The 16,050-nt window shown below is 39.0% G+C and overlaps 1 protein-coding gene across 6 annotated transcripts in view; it reads right to left on the bottom strand.

Annotated features, from left to right (window-relative positions):
- COL14A1 (collagen type XIV alpha 1 chain) overlaps nucleotides 1-16,050 on the bottom strand; it is a 114,216-nt gene that overhangs the window by 58,710 nt on the left and 39,456 nt on the right. For all 6 annotated transcript variants that reach the window (XR_010030198.1, XR_010030199.1, XM_063173464.1 and 3 more), the window contains exons 11-17: nucleotides 15,813-15,942; nucleotides 11,367-11,512; nucleotides 9,929-10,058; nucleotides 6,623-6,762; nucleotides 4,856-4,982; nucleotides 3,757-3,896; nucleotides 639-771 (exon numbers count right to left, since the gene is read on the bottom strand). Coding sequence is in view for 4 of the 6 variants with exons in the window: in XM_063173464.1 (XP_063029534.1) it covers nucleotides 639-771; nucleotides 3,757-3,896; nucleotides 4,856-4,982; nucleotides 6,623-6,762; nucleotides 9,929-10,058; nucleotides 11,367-11,512; nucleotides 15,813-15,942 (946 nt within the window). In the remaining 2 variants the exon portion in view is untranslated. The remainder of the gene's footprint in view (nucleotides 1-638; nucleotides 772-3,756; nucleotides 3,897-4,855; nucleotides 4,983-6,622; nucleotides 6,763-9,928; nucleotides 10,059-11,366; nucleotides 11,513-15,812; nucleotides 15,943-16,050) is intronic.

Raw genomic sequence — 16,050 nt, 5'->3', positions numbered from 1 at the left:
ATAGTCATTTACTTATCCAAATAATTATCAATAAAAAAATAATAGAGCAATCTTCCTGAAATACGGGCCACTGTTTTGATAATAAACTATAAAATAAGCTGGACATGATTATCAAGTTTTATCTTTGTTACTTTCATGTCAATGTCACAGGAGGCCTGTGTAAGCTTTTTGGACAATTATTTCAGCCAAGAGTGAATTCATCTGTAGTGACTATAAATTAATCAATAAGAAAAGATTATATTGAAAATGCCAAACATCTTAAATTAAATTCCTGTAAATTTTTTCTTTAAAACATTTAAGACACATCCCTTCCAAAATCTGATGTACCTTCTCAGAAGGAACCTTGTTCAAAGACTAAATACTAAAGTGTAGGATGGGAGAATATCTTCCCAGATCCAAAGGTTATTAATACCACAGCTCAGAAAAGGAGCCAAACCATTATTTTGATTCAATGCCATCTATCACATAAAATTAAATAGGAAATACAAAAGCTGGTCAGCAAAGCCTTGGTGCTAAATCACCACATTCTTCAATATTATAGCTACCCAATCTGAACCAGATTTTATATATAAGGTAGATGCCTCAAATTTAAACCACTTAAACATTTTTTTTTAATTACAATCAAGAGTTTGTCTTACATGTAGCTCCAAGAATAGCAACGACTTCGCTTTCACTTTCATCATCAAAAACTGCCAGCAGAGAAACTTCATATTCTGTGTCAGGCAACAGACCCTCTATAACATGACTGTCTGCATCTCCATTTATGACCACCTAAGTTACACAGCAAGATTGAAGAATATCAGTTCAGCATCTGATTATTTTACAGTAATTGACTGAAATGAAAGAATGAAAATAGATTTTCCTTTAAAATAAATAAAATCTATACTCAGTTCTGCCAAAAATGCATTAGTACCACAGAGCACATCTGGAAAAAACACTTAAGAATATTTTAAATGTAGAGTATTATGCTTTCACCAGAAGCTATTTAATTGCTAAAGCTGACCAAATGCTTTTTTTTTAATCACTACAATTCAAAACATTTATCAATAAAAACAACATAGCAGGATAGATTAACTTTCATTCATATTTCTACCATTCAAACATTGTTATGACAAATGCATTCAGTATCTGCCCTGCCTTTAAAAAGGCTGTTTCAATGCCAGAACTGTAATCTCAGTTATGGTTCCACACTTCTGAATGGAACTTGAAAGAACATGTGCTTCAGACTTGGGGATTAGGAGAGATGTGCTGATGATTAGTTTGCTATATGGTGTGGAGTTTTAAATAGCCATTTTCCTCACTTCTAGCTATGACAGCAGGAGAAGATTGACATGCAATGTAAACTGTAAGCAAGTTTCACTTCAGATTTTTGTGTGTTTCATTTATTTTATTGGAAAAGATAACCAGATGGGGAGGAGCTGGAACAAAAGGGACAATAAAACAGAAGGTACAGGAGCCTGAGCAGTAATTCTGGTGAAATGGACTGGCCAGTTTTGGGAATAGTTTTCCGGTTACACCAACTACAACGAAACAACCTTTCTCTGGGTTAACACTGACAAGCTTTTAAAGGTGGTCCCTGTAATACTCAACATCAAAGGAGGACTTAGAATGGAAATCAAAGAAGAGACATGTCCTGTGTAAAATCTGCCACAGAGCTTTGCAGAAACAGTGAATCACACTTCCTTCTTTAACTACCACAGGAGATTTCCTGAGATGGTCCTGGGGAAAAAGGACCATAACACAATCACAGACCTTCTGAACTCAAATAAAAAAGAAAAACAGAAAGAAATAAATTGGGGCCATGCCCTCTACTATTATAAACTGATGAATCAGGCATCCCATGCTGCACACTTTCTGGCACAGATTTTCTTGGAAAATTTCAGGAATAAGCTTTGAGTCAATCTAGCTGTATACTAAGTAGGTGCATGTAATGCTTTTCTTTTCAACTCCCCAGTGCCTCTAGTTGTGTATCAATTAATTATAAAATATCAATGCATAATTACTCTGTCACAAGTAACTTTGGCATAGTTTCTGAAGCATCACTTCCTTCACCCTCCCCTCCTAGCAACGAAAAAACAACACAAAGTTCTGAACTTTCAAATGGGCAGGACAAATAGCAGCAACAAGCACACGAGTACAACAGCATGCATTCTCTACTGTAAGCCAGAAATAAAAGGTTCCCCTAAAATTTATTCTGTTTTTTTAGTGCTAACACTCGACTGCACGCTCCTCACCCTTCAGCAGAGTGGGATGAGAGGTGTGTGATTAACCACTGTCCCCTGACCCCTCTCAGCTAATTGGCAAGTTGGGTCTTGGGACAAAGAAGGAGGGAGTGCATGTCCTTTATCTGCATGACTGATCACTTAGCTGGGAAAGGAGCTGAAAGAGGCAACAGCCTGGAGGTATTGTGCTACCCTAGGCCTGACCCCATTAGAGAGGTCACGCAAGGAGACCAGAAAGCAGCTCGGGCATCTTTAATATTTCAGCATTCTAAAGTGTTAGAGCCTCCAGCAGTTCTTTGAATACAGTGAACAAGTAGAACCTTAGCAGTTCAAATAGTTCTTGATAATTTATTCTCACACTGGAAGAATACAGATACCTCAAATCTCATTTAAAAATGTGACTTGAGGGCTTTCCCTGGCAGCTACTCACTGGAACTGAAATAGAAACAAATGAGTTCATCTACTGCGGAAGAAACTGCTAGTGGATGACCTGTGTCCACTCACTCATCTGCCAACTCCTTCTTTCCCTGCTCACGCCTCTAATTTCTCTCTTTCTTGCATGACTACCTCTAACTAGGTGAAGGAGAGGAAAGGAATCAGGCTAAGCTAAATTTGCAGAAAAAATGACACATAACCTAAGCTGTAATGACTGCTTTCTGCACTAATGGATGACAAAATATTGCATGAAATCTAGGGCCAGGTGGGAAATGTCATTTTCCCCCTGAGTTCTGTACCCAGATAAACAGTTTGCAGATGTGGCCTCTGCACACACTGCTGATGCCAAGAGAGAAAGATGCTTGAGAGTCACTAAAGACTGAGAAGTACAAAAGAAGTCAAAATAATGAGTTAATAAATAAAGAAAAAGAGGAAATGAGACAGACAATGAAAATTTGGGAAAGGAGAGAAAGTGTCTATCTTTGTACTTTGAAAAAGAAAATTGAAAAGGAAAAGCTAAAGGTATGAAAATAATTTTAAAATTTAGACTGATGAAAAGGGTACTGTGGAAAAGGTGTACAAGGGCTTAATGCAAAAAATACAGCATTAGAGGGAAAAAAGATAAAACAAAGAGGAATAGATGAACAATCTAATAAATTAACTATGTGTACACTTTCCCTTTGTAATGTTACCTACTAAGGCTTCAGAGGTAATTTTACTGTGGCCAGCACATTAGACAAACTTGGAGCTTTATCTGAGGATATCACTACTCTGCCTCAGCTACCATCACCATCTTCACATCAAAGTGAAGAACATGAACCTCTAAAAACTGAAGTGGCCCCAAACAACAATGCTAGTTCTAAGGCTGTTGGCACATAACAGATTAGATTGACTATTCACAAAATATCTCTTTTTTCCTTACTTCCTCTTCAAAACAAAACAGGAATATTGGTTTGATTTTTGTTTACAGAGCTTTGCAGTGGGGCAGATTTTTCTGTAAGTCAATTTGCCATATTTAATTAGCAAATGTTACTGCATAGTTGTCCTCAGAATGGAATTCTCCCTCCTTTTCACCCCTCAGGATGTCAAGGCAACTTACCTCCTCAGACTCCCCTCCATCCAAAGGAATCCATGCCAATCTGTAAAAAGCAATATCTGATGAGGTGGGCTTCCAGCTGACCCTGAAACTATCTGTGGATACTTCATCAATTTCCAAATGCTGGGGAGCTGGAACTCTTTCTGGAAAATATTACACACAAGAAAAGTGAGAGTGAATTATTCCCTGACACTTCCATAGATGGCAACATCAGGCACACACTATTTTACTTGCAGTTTCTTTAAAGAATATAACATGGGAGGTAGATACCAAAGGCACTACAGAATTCTTTGCCCACTTATTTGTTCTTAGAGAAGTAGTTCTGTAGTTCAAGTAAGGGAATAGACTCTTTATTCTAACTGGACAGGCCTCCTTGTCCTTTCTACACTGAAGGAGCTGCATGAAACTCCAAGTCCATCTCCTTTGCTCAGAGCTCTGTGCACAAGGATCTTTTCTTGTACTAAAGCCAAGTCCCAGTCTCTGCCCTTTCCAGACTATGTGTACATTTCTATTTGCACTTTCCATGTGTCAACATCTTGCTCCATACATGTATGCTCTCCCTTCCTCTTCCACCTTATCTTTCTCTTTCCTCTCCTTCCTCCTTTCTCTTCCCATTGTTGTCGGAAAGCATTGATATGTGTCATCAGCCATTTGTTTAATGCAGAACTACAGTTACAGAAACTATAACTGTGTTAAACTGCAGGAACTTTGAATGTCCTATATTTTCTCCTTTTAATGTAGTTCCTCTGTGTCTATATAAAGTTCTACCCCCTAGTGCCTGGATAATTTAGTGGTTCAATGTATGATTCAAAACTCATCACACTTCATCTGGAGGTACAAATGCCATCGCACTGAATAATGTTTCACAAAGCTGTGGAGATGTTTGCATGATGTCAAGAGATTACTCATGTGAGTAAAGAGGCAACTGGACCCATACTAAGGGAGCAAAGAAGCCAAGAGCAGCAATGAAAATAACAGAAAGCATTCCATATATTTGAATTCACAGCCAGAGACCTTTGCTGTAACTAATCTTACTTTCCAGTAACATAAGAAAGTATAAAATTTCTTCTTGGAAAGCCTTCAGAAGTTCAGCAGTACTTACTTGTGGTAAAGCTGCCAGTAAGTGGTTCAGATTGTCCCTCATCATACTGGGAGAAAAGAGCAACAGTATACTCTGTAAGGGGTGCCAAATTTTTCAGAGTATGCGTTGAAACACGACCAACTTCCACCTAGAGAAAGCACAATTTTCAATAGATATTGACCATACAACACATTATCAGTGTGTAACATTCTTCTGGGAAATAATGATACACAAGGAGAATGTCATGCAACTAGTAGAGAAATTCAGTGAAACTACGAACAACTATAAACTCAGGCCCATCAAAGCTGACAAAACCAGTTATAATAGAAAAATTGCAAAAAATGGGAATTTTGCATTCATGGCAAACCATGAAAAAAGAGAATTCAGCCTTGGTAAGCCCAGCTGTTCAGCTAACATCAGCACTGCATGTTCAGGAACCCAGAAGGCAAAGGAGCTTTTTGTGCCACTAAACCTAACCTTTTATCATGGACAATCACTGCATAAAACCCTCATGTTTAACATTTGTCAAGAGACAGAAGAGAGTTTTGTCTGGTCTCTCTCCAGGCTGCAGTTAAGTGACTTTGCCAGGGACATCAAACTCAAAGCTGTGTAAACAGTTTATCAGTCCAACTACTGAGTGCCACATTAGCTCAGCACCACAGGGAAAATGCTACCAGTGCAGAGCAAACAAGGACATGCCACCTGTTCTTTAACAAAGGAAAAGTGAACTGAACATTCACTCACTTTACAAAGTATACTACAATGAGCCTGAGATGATCAAATACCACAGTCACCAGTACAGTCAGGCATATTATCTGTATTAAGGGTAATCAATGGGAAGAAGTCAAATGATTCCTAATTTAAATTTTAAGGGACCTAGCAGAGAGAAAAGAAATAAAACATTGCATAGGTGTGCTCCTCTCTAAAGCGGAGAGCAGTTTCTTCAGGTTCAATACAAATATTCCACTTTACACAGATGAAAGGCCAGATATGTCCCAGAAGAAACATAATTACAGATAACTACCATTAAAGACTTCTTTTCTTGAGGGCCAAATTCTCCATGACAACTTATTTCCTAAGGGACTTGGACTCTTTTAATAACCCCCTGGACTGTTTTCAAACCCACTTTAATAATCAAACTAAATCATACCCATTTTTAAATGTGTATTTTAAAAAAATTAATATTTCAGTATGAATTATTCCATCCCATTTTGCATTCAATCACAGAAACCATGCTGCTAAAAGGTATTATAAAGCACCCTTGGTAACAAGGCAGAAATAAATATTGCAAATTATTAAATGTAAGAGTCTAAGTTAAAACAACTTGGTATTGCCTTAGCACTCTGTTAAAGATAAATCCTTTTTCTAGAGAGTCTCAATATAGAATTAAAGCAATAAATTTTGAGAAAATGTGGCAAAGCCTTCAGATGATCTTTTTGAATGAGCTTGAGTCCATGATATGTGATCCATCAAAAGTCTTATTATCTGAACTGAATCAAGAATAAATATTTCCATACTACACATTTAGTCAGGATCCTGTTCCTAGCAAACCACTGTCCCCTGGTCTCCCTCAGTTTATGTGCCCCCAGCTGCTCAGAGTACTCTCCCCCAGACATATGTACATCCAACATTAAGCAAACTCTTATTTACACCAAGTTTCTAAATTCTTTTGCAAATTTTTTTTTAGAGTTTGCATGGTAGCTTTTGTTTATAAACATCATCCCTAATAATTACAGAAGTTTAGGAAGGTTTGAGACTGGTTAAGGGAAAAGTGTTGCTAAAATTTACCTCATTGGTTTCTGTCCCATCTGTTTTAACGTACATGATGCGATAGCCATTTACGTTTTTGGAAGCAGGATCCCATGAGAGCTTAGCACTGTTGTGTCCAACATCAGAAAATTTCAAGTTTGCTGGTGGACTTAGAGGCACTTAAAAAGAAAAGAGGTAAAACCATGAAAGTGATACCAGGTTTTAGCTGTGAAATTTTTCATGTCTTAATAATAAAGAGCATGTTTTCCATCCAAAATTTTATATCAACAGTATTTCTATTTAAAGGCCTACATCAAAAGGGCTTTGCTTTTTAATGAAACAGAACTTCCAGATTTCCTAAATGTATCTCAACTGTTATTAAAAAATGAATAAGTTATGATGTTGTTCACTGCAGATATCACAGCAAGATCTAGCCTACAGAACACTTGCAATAGATTTGGGGTTGTATTTGTGAATTAATTTAAACCAGCTAGTACTTCATCCTATACACATTTGGTTTTCATGTGTATCCCAGCAAAAATACTTCATGACAGTAGAATCTGGGCAAAAACCCTTCTGAATCCTGAAACACCTTGATATAAGGAAAAGTTTTTTCCAAAAAGTATAACCAGCTGAGAAGATCTCCAAAGATGCTACTTTTACGTCTGCCTATCCTTTCTGTTAGGAAACCTTAGCTGTTTCCCAAAACCAATCCTAGTTAAAGTCTTACTGTTATTCTATATATTCCTTGACTGTCACGAGCTGAAGGAAAATGAGGTCATGCAAGAGACAGTCTCAGATTACACCCACTTCTCTGTCACACCACAGAAAGCAATTTGTGCTGTTACTCTCAGCAGCAGGTTCTGTATTCGTCCAACATCTGCTACTTTCCTCTGAATGTTAAAACCTTTCTCCATCCATCCTGCCTTCACACACACACTCCTCACAGTCCACGTGGACAGATAAATATCAGCACTTCAGAAGCTGCTTCCCCCACACAATAGCACCTGGGAAAAGGCAAAGACTTTAAAGGCCTCGTATATTCTGTGAGATCTCTAGCCAGGCCATTTATCAAGGCAGAATCTGCAACCAGCTTAGGAACAGTGAAGTCAGCTTGGCTCTCAGAAGAGAGAAGACGGGAACACACTGGAACTGCAGTAGATGGCTTTGCCACACATTCTGGCATTCAGCATATTCCTCTGAGTCTGGTCAAGGGAGGTTCACGTGCTGGCTTTCCTTTCCACTTTCTGTCAGTCATGAAATGCACTTCATTCCACCAGCCAGGTCACACAACAAACTGCGTCAGTCTCAGCTCCTTCCTCTTGGAGCCAACTCCTGACAGCACTGCTCTCAACCAGGCAGGCCTGGTGCCAGACTTACGGGATATTTACAGCGAGCCTTGGACGAATCCCGGCCCCAGAATGAAACTACACCCTAGAATGAACTTGCTGAGCCTGTCTCTGGCATAGGAAAGGTTTTGCTACAGTAACCAAGATGATACAATGAGTAGAATATTATTTACTAAACATAGATTATTAGAAAATGAACCTAATACTACAGCAAATTTGGCAGATCACCCTTCAGGCAGATATATGCTCCAGGAAGAAAATACAGGTAGCCTATTCATTAATTGTAAGCCAGAAATAATCACACTGAAAGAAAAAATAAAAAGAAAAAAAAAAGAAGAAAAAAAAAGAAGAAAAAAAAGCAGCTTAAATCAGATTCTGGATGGGCAAGGCATTACTGCCAAACACCAACAACAAACAATGTAGGACAGGCATGATCACCAGGAGCTTTCTGCCTCCCAGATTACCCCACTGCTTGATTCATCTAAGCCTGCTAGCAGAGGGCTTATTTGAATAGCTGCATGACAGGAATCCATCTTCTTTCAGTCCTATAGACCAGAGATGGCTGCATTGTCTCATCCTAAAAAGAAATGAAGGCTGCAGAGAAGTGAGGGTTTCTTTTTTATTCTGGTCTAGTAGCAGCAGTAGTGATAATGGGCTGACTAACACATGTTAGAAGTTTCTGTGGTCAGACAATGGTCATGAAAGCTCAGCTTGTGCTAATGTATCTGGAATTTGTATGTAATCTTCTATCCAATGTGTTAGCCAGCTTTAGAGCTCTGCATTCTCCAAGATTCTCCATATGGTATGAAGTGAATAGAAGCTGGCACAGTCAAAAACTGCATAAACTACTGTTTAGGAGAAATGAAAATCTGATACTGGGTAGATATTGGCCAAAGGCCAGAGTGAGAGATACAGGTGGAGGGGGGCTTTGCAAGATGAGGAATGAGGCATAAAGAGACACAGAAAGGTAGGAAGGGATAAGGAGCCAAAGAGTTGATTCTCTTTGTTGGGAATCTTCCACACTCATTTCAAGTTGACAAACATACCCCAGTTGCAGTAGTTTGCTATTGGAACTTGTCTGTCCACAACTGTCCTCCTAGAGGAGACCCAACAAACACCATTCCTAGAGTTTCTTCCCCTCTTGCTTGCTGACCTTACAAGGAATTGCTCTGGGGTTTATTTTTCCTAGCATTCGCATGCCTGAACTCCTCTCACTTATTAAATGTAAGTCACTTTCACCCTGACTGGAGCCAGGAGCACAAAATAAGAGGATTCACTCACTCCCCTGCTGGGAGCAATAGAGATGTCACTGAATGCAGTCCCAGAAATGTCCCAGAAGCAAAATTACTTATTTTCAATTCCTTTGTCTTCCAAAGGCTGGAGCTATTTAGAGAGCTGACATGCAGTCTGTGTAGTTTGCAGAGGACAGAATTTAGCTGGCAAAACTCTTGCAGCTTATTAAAAACACACCATCTATCATGAGTGCACAGCCTTTCCAACCCTCCATTTACCAGATGTTAGGCAGCAGGGGTTGGACAGAAATCTTCTCTTTGCTTCTTTTCTGTCTGTACTGCTACTGAGCCAGAGGAATGACTTTCTCCACATGAGCAGGCTCACACACACACACACAGACCCCTGGTTTTCTAGCTAGAGGAGGCTACACAGAGCATGTTTCTGCTTTCATCAGAATGGTCCACGTGGTGACCTTCATTCACCTTCAGCAAGTTTAGAAAACTGTCAGGAATTTAGCCAAGATCAATGGGGGCATCCATAGCACCACTACCAATGAGAGAGACTTGTTCACAACCCTGTTGCAAAAACAATCTGGTTTGTAGAAATCCTCATTCTCTGTAGATTGAGTATCCACAGTGAGAAACTTATGTAAAGACCTTACCCAACTGTTCAAACCAGATAATCAGATGTTTGCTCTAATATGTGCTAAGACCATTCTGAAGTTTTGTTAACACTGAAGTGAATATAGATTTGAGCTACCTACATGTAGTTTCTTGTCCTGTGAGGGGATCACTAGCTTCTTCTCCAAACATGGCATAAACTGTGACGGTATATTCTGTATTTGGCAACAGTCCATCCAGTTCAAGATCTGTTGAGGTCTCCCCAATTTTTATCTAAAAACACCACGAATCAAAAAAGATACATTATTTCTGAATTAGTTTACAATGAGGAATAATACCAGTTAAACACTTGAAATTAGATATATGATCAAATTTTCTACTGAGCATTTGTCTGACACTGCCTGCAGTGCTTTGCCCAAGGTTTTGGGATTTTGCACAATAATAAAAACTTTCAAAAAGCCATAAACCAGCATACAGGTAAAAGGACTTTAAAAGTGACTAAACATTAGCAATTATAAAATATGCCTCTCCAGAATGAGCAGCTACCAAGGCCTTTTCCCATCTCCTTTTTCTTATTCCCACTCCCATCTATACTTTGGTTCATCTTCAGTCACAAATCTGAAAATCACATCACTCATTGGAGGAGTTGATTTCTATGCACACTGAGGCTCAGGTTTGTTGCTATTTGTATAATTTTCCTTTTCCACCTATTTGTGGAATAATATACCCACACTAACTGTACTTTTTTCTTTGGGGTAAAGCTCAGTCCTCCTGAAGCAGCCAGTTCCCAGGGAGGCCCCACTTTTAACAGAATTATGTGCTCACAGGCACTGCTTTGGCAGTGAGCACAAGTCTGTGCTGGCTCTCAGCAGCTTCATGCCCTCTTCACAAGCTCACATGCCCCTGCATGCTTTATAGTGTTCTTGCTTGAACACTGATAATGTACATAACCTTTATTATACATATATAAACTTGAGTGTAGAAATTTTAAAATCCTAGACCAAAGTTCCATTGGTTTTATATGTTAGTGACAGAACACTAGACTTTACCTCATCCCCCCCTTCTTTTCCTTTGAAAGAATGTCTTCTAAAATCACTTTTGATGAAAGATGTTATCTTTACATTTAAAGATAAAGGCTGAACAGAATGAAAAGAAAACCAATGACGGTTTTCTTTCAGACCTACAAATTTTACTTAAAGGTCCTGATGAGGACTTTAATAAACTTCATATTTTTCTGCTGACACACTTAGGAGATATCTTAGTTTTACTTGATTTTTTTCTTTGCGTGTTAGTTCTATAGGATGATACAATATCATTCTATAAAATTACAAAAGAGTCACTTAAATTCAGTTAAATTTGTTGCATTTTTATGACAATGACATAGAAATAACCAACTGGCACTTGCACTTTATTCATAGCCTGTGACACACACAATACTCAATCAAGTCATGGAAAAAACCCAAGTATTTGCGGATCATATTGGAAGTTAAAAATATCTACTAGTTTGTTCTTTAAAATACTGATTTTTAATTTTTTTTTTTTTTTATTAAATGCTATTCAAATGAAAGCACAATACATCACCTCCTTCTCATCTGCTGCCAGTCCTTCTGTGAGGGGAGCATAGAGGATCATGTACCCTGTGGCACCCAGGACCCCATTCCACCTCACCCTCATGCTGCTCTGGGACACATCATACAGCTGCAGATCTGAGGCCATGGGCAAGGCAACTGCAGTGGAACAAGAGACAGACACTTCAGTTCTCTCACTTGAACAACCAGCTATTCTTCAAACACTTTGGTTTACCACAGGAAACACACAGGAATATAGCTGGGTCCAGGCATGGAAGTGGAGTATCCTACAAATAAGATCTAATTGGTGCACAAAAGAACTCAGAATCAGATAAACAAGGAAATGCTAACCCAAACCAATTCCAATGCCAGGGCAGATTTATGCCTCACAAAGCATTTCAGCACAGTTTCTATTAGGAACCAGTAGGAGTTTTAAGGGATGGCTCTTTCAGGGTCTAATTCCCAAACTGGAGTGTGGCTGTGACAGGCATGAGGTACAATAGCCTAGAAAAAGCCTGGATGAGCACACTGCACAGATCAAAAGATTTTGGCTGTAAACTGCTGCCTGTTTAAAGCCTGGACTCTCCAAACTGGCACCAAGGCCTGTATCAGTGGGATTATATGGGTAAGGTCATCCATTGCAAATCATGGCAAATGCCATCCTGATGAGGGAGAGCAGGTTGAGTGAAATTCAAACAATATCAGGAGATTTACTTGGGGATTTTAGGCATGGATACTAGAACACAGTATCAATCTGAGTTTCCAAATTCTTCTTTGCATATTTATAACTCTTTAGAGTAGTATTTTGCACTTTCCTGGTTGTCCTCACTTTATTCTTCTCACAGAATAACATCCCAAGGCCTTTCCACTGCTGGTACACCACTGAAGAATCCCACCAAAATATTCAGGCATGAATATGGAGAAATATGAAGAAACTTTGACTATTCCTTTGTAATTTATACATTGAGAATAGTCCCTAGAATGACTGAAATGGTCTTAAAGAACAGAAGACAATTGCTAACTAATACAAAACCTTTTCTATTTGAAATTCTGAAGAATCTGACCTGCACACAAATATTCAGGACCAAATTCTAATTTCAGTCACAGAGCTTCTCTGGACTCCTTGCCCAAGCTAACGCTTGGAGATACCCTGTCAAGTTGTTATCTCCAAGTACATCTCTTACATTATCTTCAACAAGCTCTAACAGAGCTCTAACAGAACCATGGCAGCCTCATTCTTTCTTGTTCATTGAGGCTGTTCACTCAGTTTGTCATTCCTGGCTGTAAACAGTGGCAAAACCTCAACCCAGGTTTCTCTTGAGGTTTCCACTTCCAGGTTACTCCACCTACCCCTCCAAACCTTTCTCAACATACCTCCATCCTACTCAAACCCTTGTTTTTGTATTGATTGATAGTCCCATGAATTATCACAATTTCTCTAATTACAGGGAGAAACTACCCATGAACATTTTCAAATGTACTTCATTCTCCTTGCTTAGAGCTCCACTCACACTTCTGATACCCACAGCAACAAATTACATGTTGAGATGTCCTGAAGCCACCTTGCACCATATTGTCTCATTCCTATTCAAACTTCCCCAGGGTCATAGAGTATCCATCACCTCTTCTTCCCCTTATTTTGATTCTAAAAAAACTATAGGAAAAGTGTCCTCCAACTGTAACTTTTGACTTGCATTTTCACTCTCAACAAGAACCGGTAGATACTCCAACAATATATATTAAACCTGACAAAGAGGTGACTGGAAATAAAATGCGGTGTTTTGTGGTGGAATTTTCAGCCAAAGAGCTCAGAATCTCAAATATAAATATCTAGCAGATAATGCTGGTTTGCATCTTGGACAGTTACCTGACTATCCTAATATTCATAGGGATAAATTAAACATAGTGATAAGTTCATAGGGATAAATTAAACCAACTAAAACCAGCTGGAATAAACTAAACCAGCTGGAATAGACTAAACCAGGTAAAAATATATTTCTAGCAAATTAATATGTGAATGAATTTCATATTTATTTCAATTTAAAAGTGACGATGAAATCACAAAACTTTCTACTTATCTCTACATTATGCATCTATCTGTTTAGATTTCACATACCTGTAAACTATTTTCAATGTTCTAGATAAACAAATGCAATTGGTGACTATTTTAATACTGCAGTCAGTATTTCTCACACAGGCAGGAATGTAAACTACAATTTTCCATAATTTTCCATTAGAATAGTTTAAAAATATTTTAAAATTGCAGGTATTTTTAGCATGTGGATTGATTAATTCTTGCACATGTCAGGCTATTACTTCCAACCCACTATCAAAGACAGCTGCATAAAATACTTGATGCTGCAGGACCCAGGGGTATGATCTGATCAAATCTCTGAAAGCCAGCCGGGCTGGGCTCTGTCAGAACTTGACTGGGTGACTTCAAAGGAATACCAGGTGCAATACAGAACAATCCTGTTGGCTCAGTATGCGACTGTTCTGTAAGCTTCAATAAATTAAACAGGTCCTAACACTGCCTCGTGGGGTATAGCATGGCAGGAGATGACATTTTAGGGGACTGAGACTAAAAGAAAATTCTAAAATAATCTTATATGATTCAATTTTGTTTTCAGATTGAGAACATTAACACTGACACAGAATCAAAGAACCACTGAGGATGAAAGGCATCTCTTGAGGTCATCTGGTCTAATTAACTTCCCTGTTCAATCAGGTTCAGATAAAGCAGGTTGCTTAGAACCTTGTTCAGTTGGGCTTGAAATATGTCCAGAGATGCAGACTTCACAACCTCTCTGGACAATTTATTCTAGTGTCTGACCACCATTACAATAAAACTGTCTCCTCTTCAGTTTAAATTTAATTTCATGGGCTTTTAATTTGTGTCTGTTGCTTTTGTCCTGCTAATAAGCACCACTGAGAAAAGTCTGGCTCACCCCTCTTCTGCACTTCCTCACATCAGGGATTTGACACATTGACAAGTTAACCTGAACCTTCTCTTCTCCAGGCTGAGCAGTCCAGTTGTCTCAGATTCTTGGGAAAGATGTGCCAAGCCCTTAATCATCTTTACAGCCCTTCACTGAAGTCACTACATGAAGTTCACATCGGTCTTGTGTTGGGGGAACCCAGCACAAGACCAGGCACCCAGGTGTGGCCTCATCAGTGCTGAGCAGAGGGCAAGAATCATCAGCTCCATAAATCTGCTGGCAATTATTTTCTAATGCAATCCAGGAGGCTCTTGGCCTTCTTTGTGACAAGGGTGCTCTGCTGGCTCACAGTCGGCTTGCAGTTTGCCAGGGCCCCCCTTCTCTGCAGAGCTCCCTTCCAGCTGGGCACCCTCAGTGTGTAGTGACACATGGGGCTGGCACTCACAAGGGTCAGGACTCTGCACTTCCCTTTTTTGAAATGCATAAGGTTAAACTTGTTTTCCTCTTCACATTCCTTGCCAGATTCAGCTCTAGGTTAGTCTTGGCTTTCTAAACTTACCCCTGCAAGATTAGACAACAGCTTTATACTTCTCCTGCGTCATTTGTCTCTTCTTATACATCACTTATACATTTCTTTTTAATGTCTGAGTTCTGTTACAAGCTTCTTGATTATCCATGCAAGCCTCCAGCCAGCTGGTGACCAATTGGTCAGTAGGGACCTTTCCTGAGCTTGTAGGATGTGATCTCCTCCTCCACCATCAGCTCTTCCTTGTTTCTGTGTATGAGCTGCAGCAGAGCACTGGCTCCTTGATCACTTGGGTCAGGAAGGTGATAAAGCACTATAGAAATCCTATAGTTTTCTTGAGCCCTGCCGGTCTGTTCTTTCAGCAGATATCAGCTATTGATATACCACATATGGACTTCTTGTCTCCTAGTCTGAGCTATACAGTTACTCTTTACTTCCATTCCTAATGTTTTCATATTTACTAAAAAAAACCCCCTGCACTTTGTATAGAAATACATTAAACTGTAAATATATTAAATCTTACAATATCCCAAGGCATCATTTTACAGACAGAAAATAATTAAACCATTGAGAAAGAAACTTACAGAGTTACCTTGCAATCTTTGGCACTGGTGGGAATCACATGCAGGTATTCCAGGTCCCACCTAAATCTCCACTCATCAGATCATCTCCAGCTACAAATCTAGTTTTTAAAACTTGGCTCCACACCCAAAACACAGGAATGTTCTAATTTAGGGTTCAATGCAACCAACTTCAAAGTTCAGCCCAGAGATAAAACCTTTCTCAGTGTTTAAATATCCACAGAGCATTTGGACTTAGGAGTTCAGCCCAGAATCATAAAAACAAAATTTAATTTAAGGCAAATGCACTAAAATAAGGTAAGTTGAAAAAGACTGCCTTCTGTGTTTATTTCTCACAAAGACTAATGCCTGCACAGTCTGACTAGTCAAATCTGACTAGTCAAATCTGCAGCAAGCACACTAAGGATACCCACGTGTGGTTTCTGTTCCACGGAGGCCCTCACTGGCAGCATTGGAGTAGATAGCAAATACAGCTATTTGGTACTCAGTTAAAGACATCAGGTTTTTCAGAACTGCTGTTGATTCACTTCCATCTACCACGACCTGTTTAAAAGAAAATTTAACTAAATATGCATAAAGTAAACAAACTATATTACCATAAAATCAATCAATTCCTCTTTTAGGCAATTTTTGCAATGCACTAAAGTTCAG

Source organism: Melospiza melodia, chromosome 1 (genome assembly GCF_035770615.1).
Source record: "Melospiza melodia melodia isolate bMelMel2 chromosome 1, bMelMel2.pri, whole genome shotgun sequence".
Taxonomy (NCBI): Eukaryota; Metazoa; Chordata; class Aves; order Passeriformes; family Passerellidae; genus Melospiza; species Melospiza melodia.
This window is presented reverse-complemented; position numbering and strand designations above follow the sequence as displayed.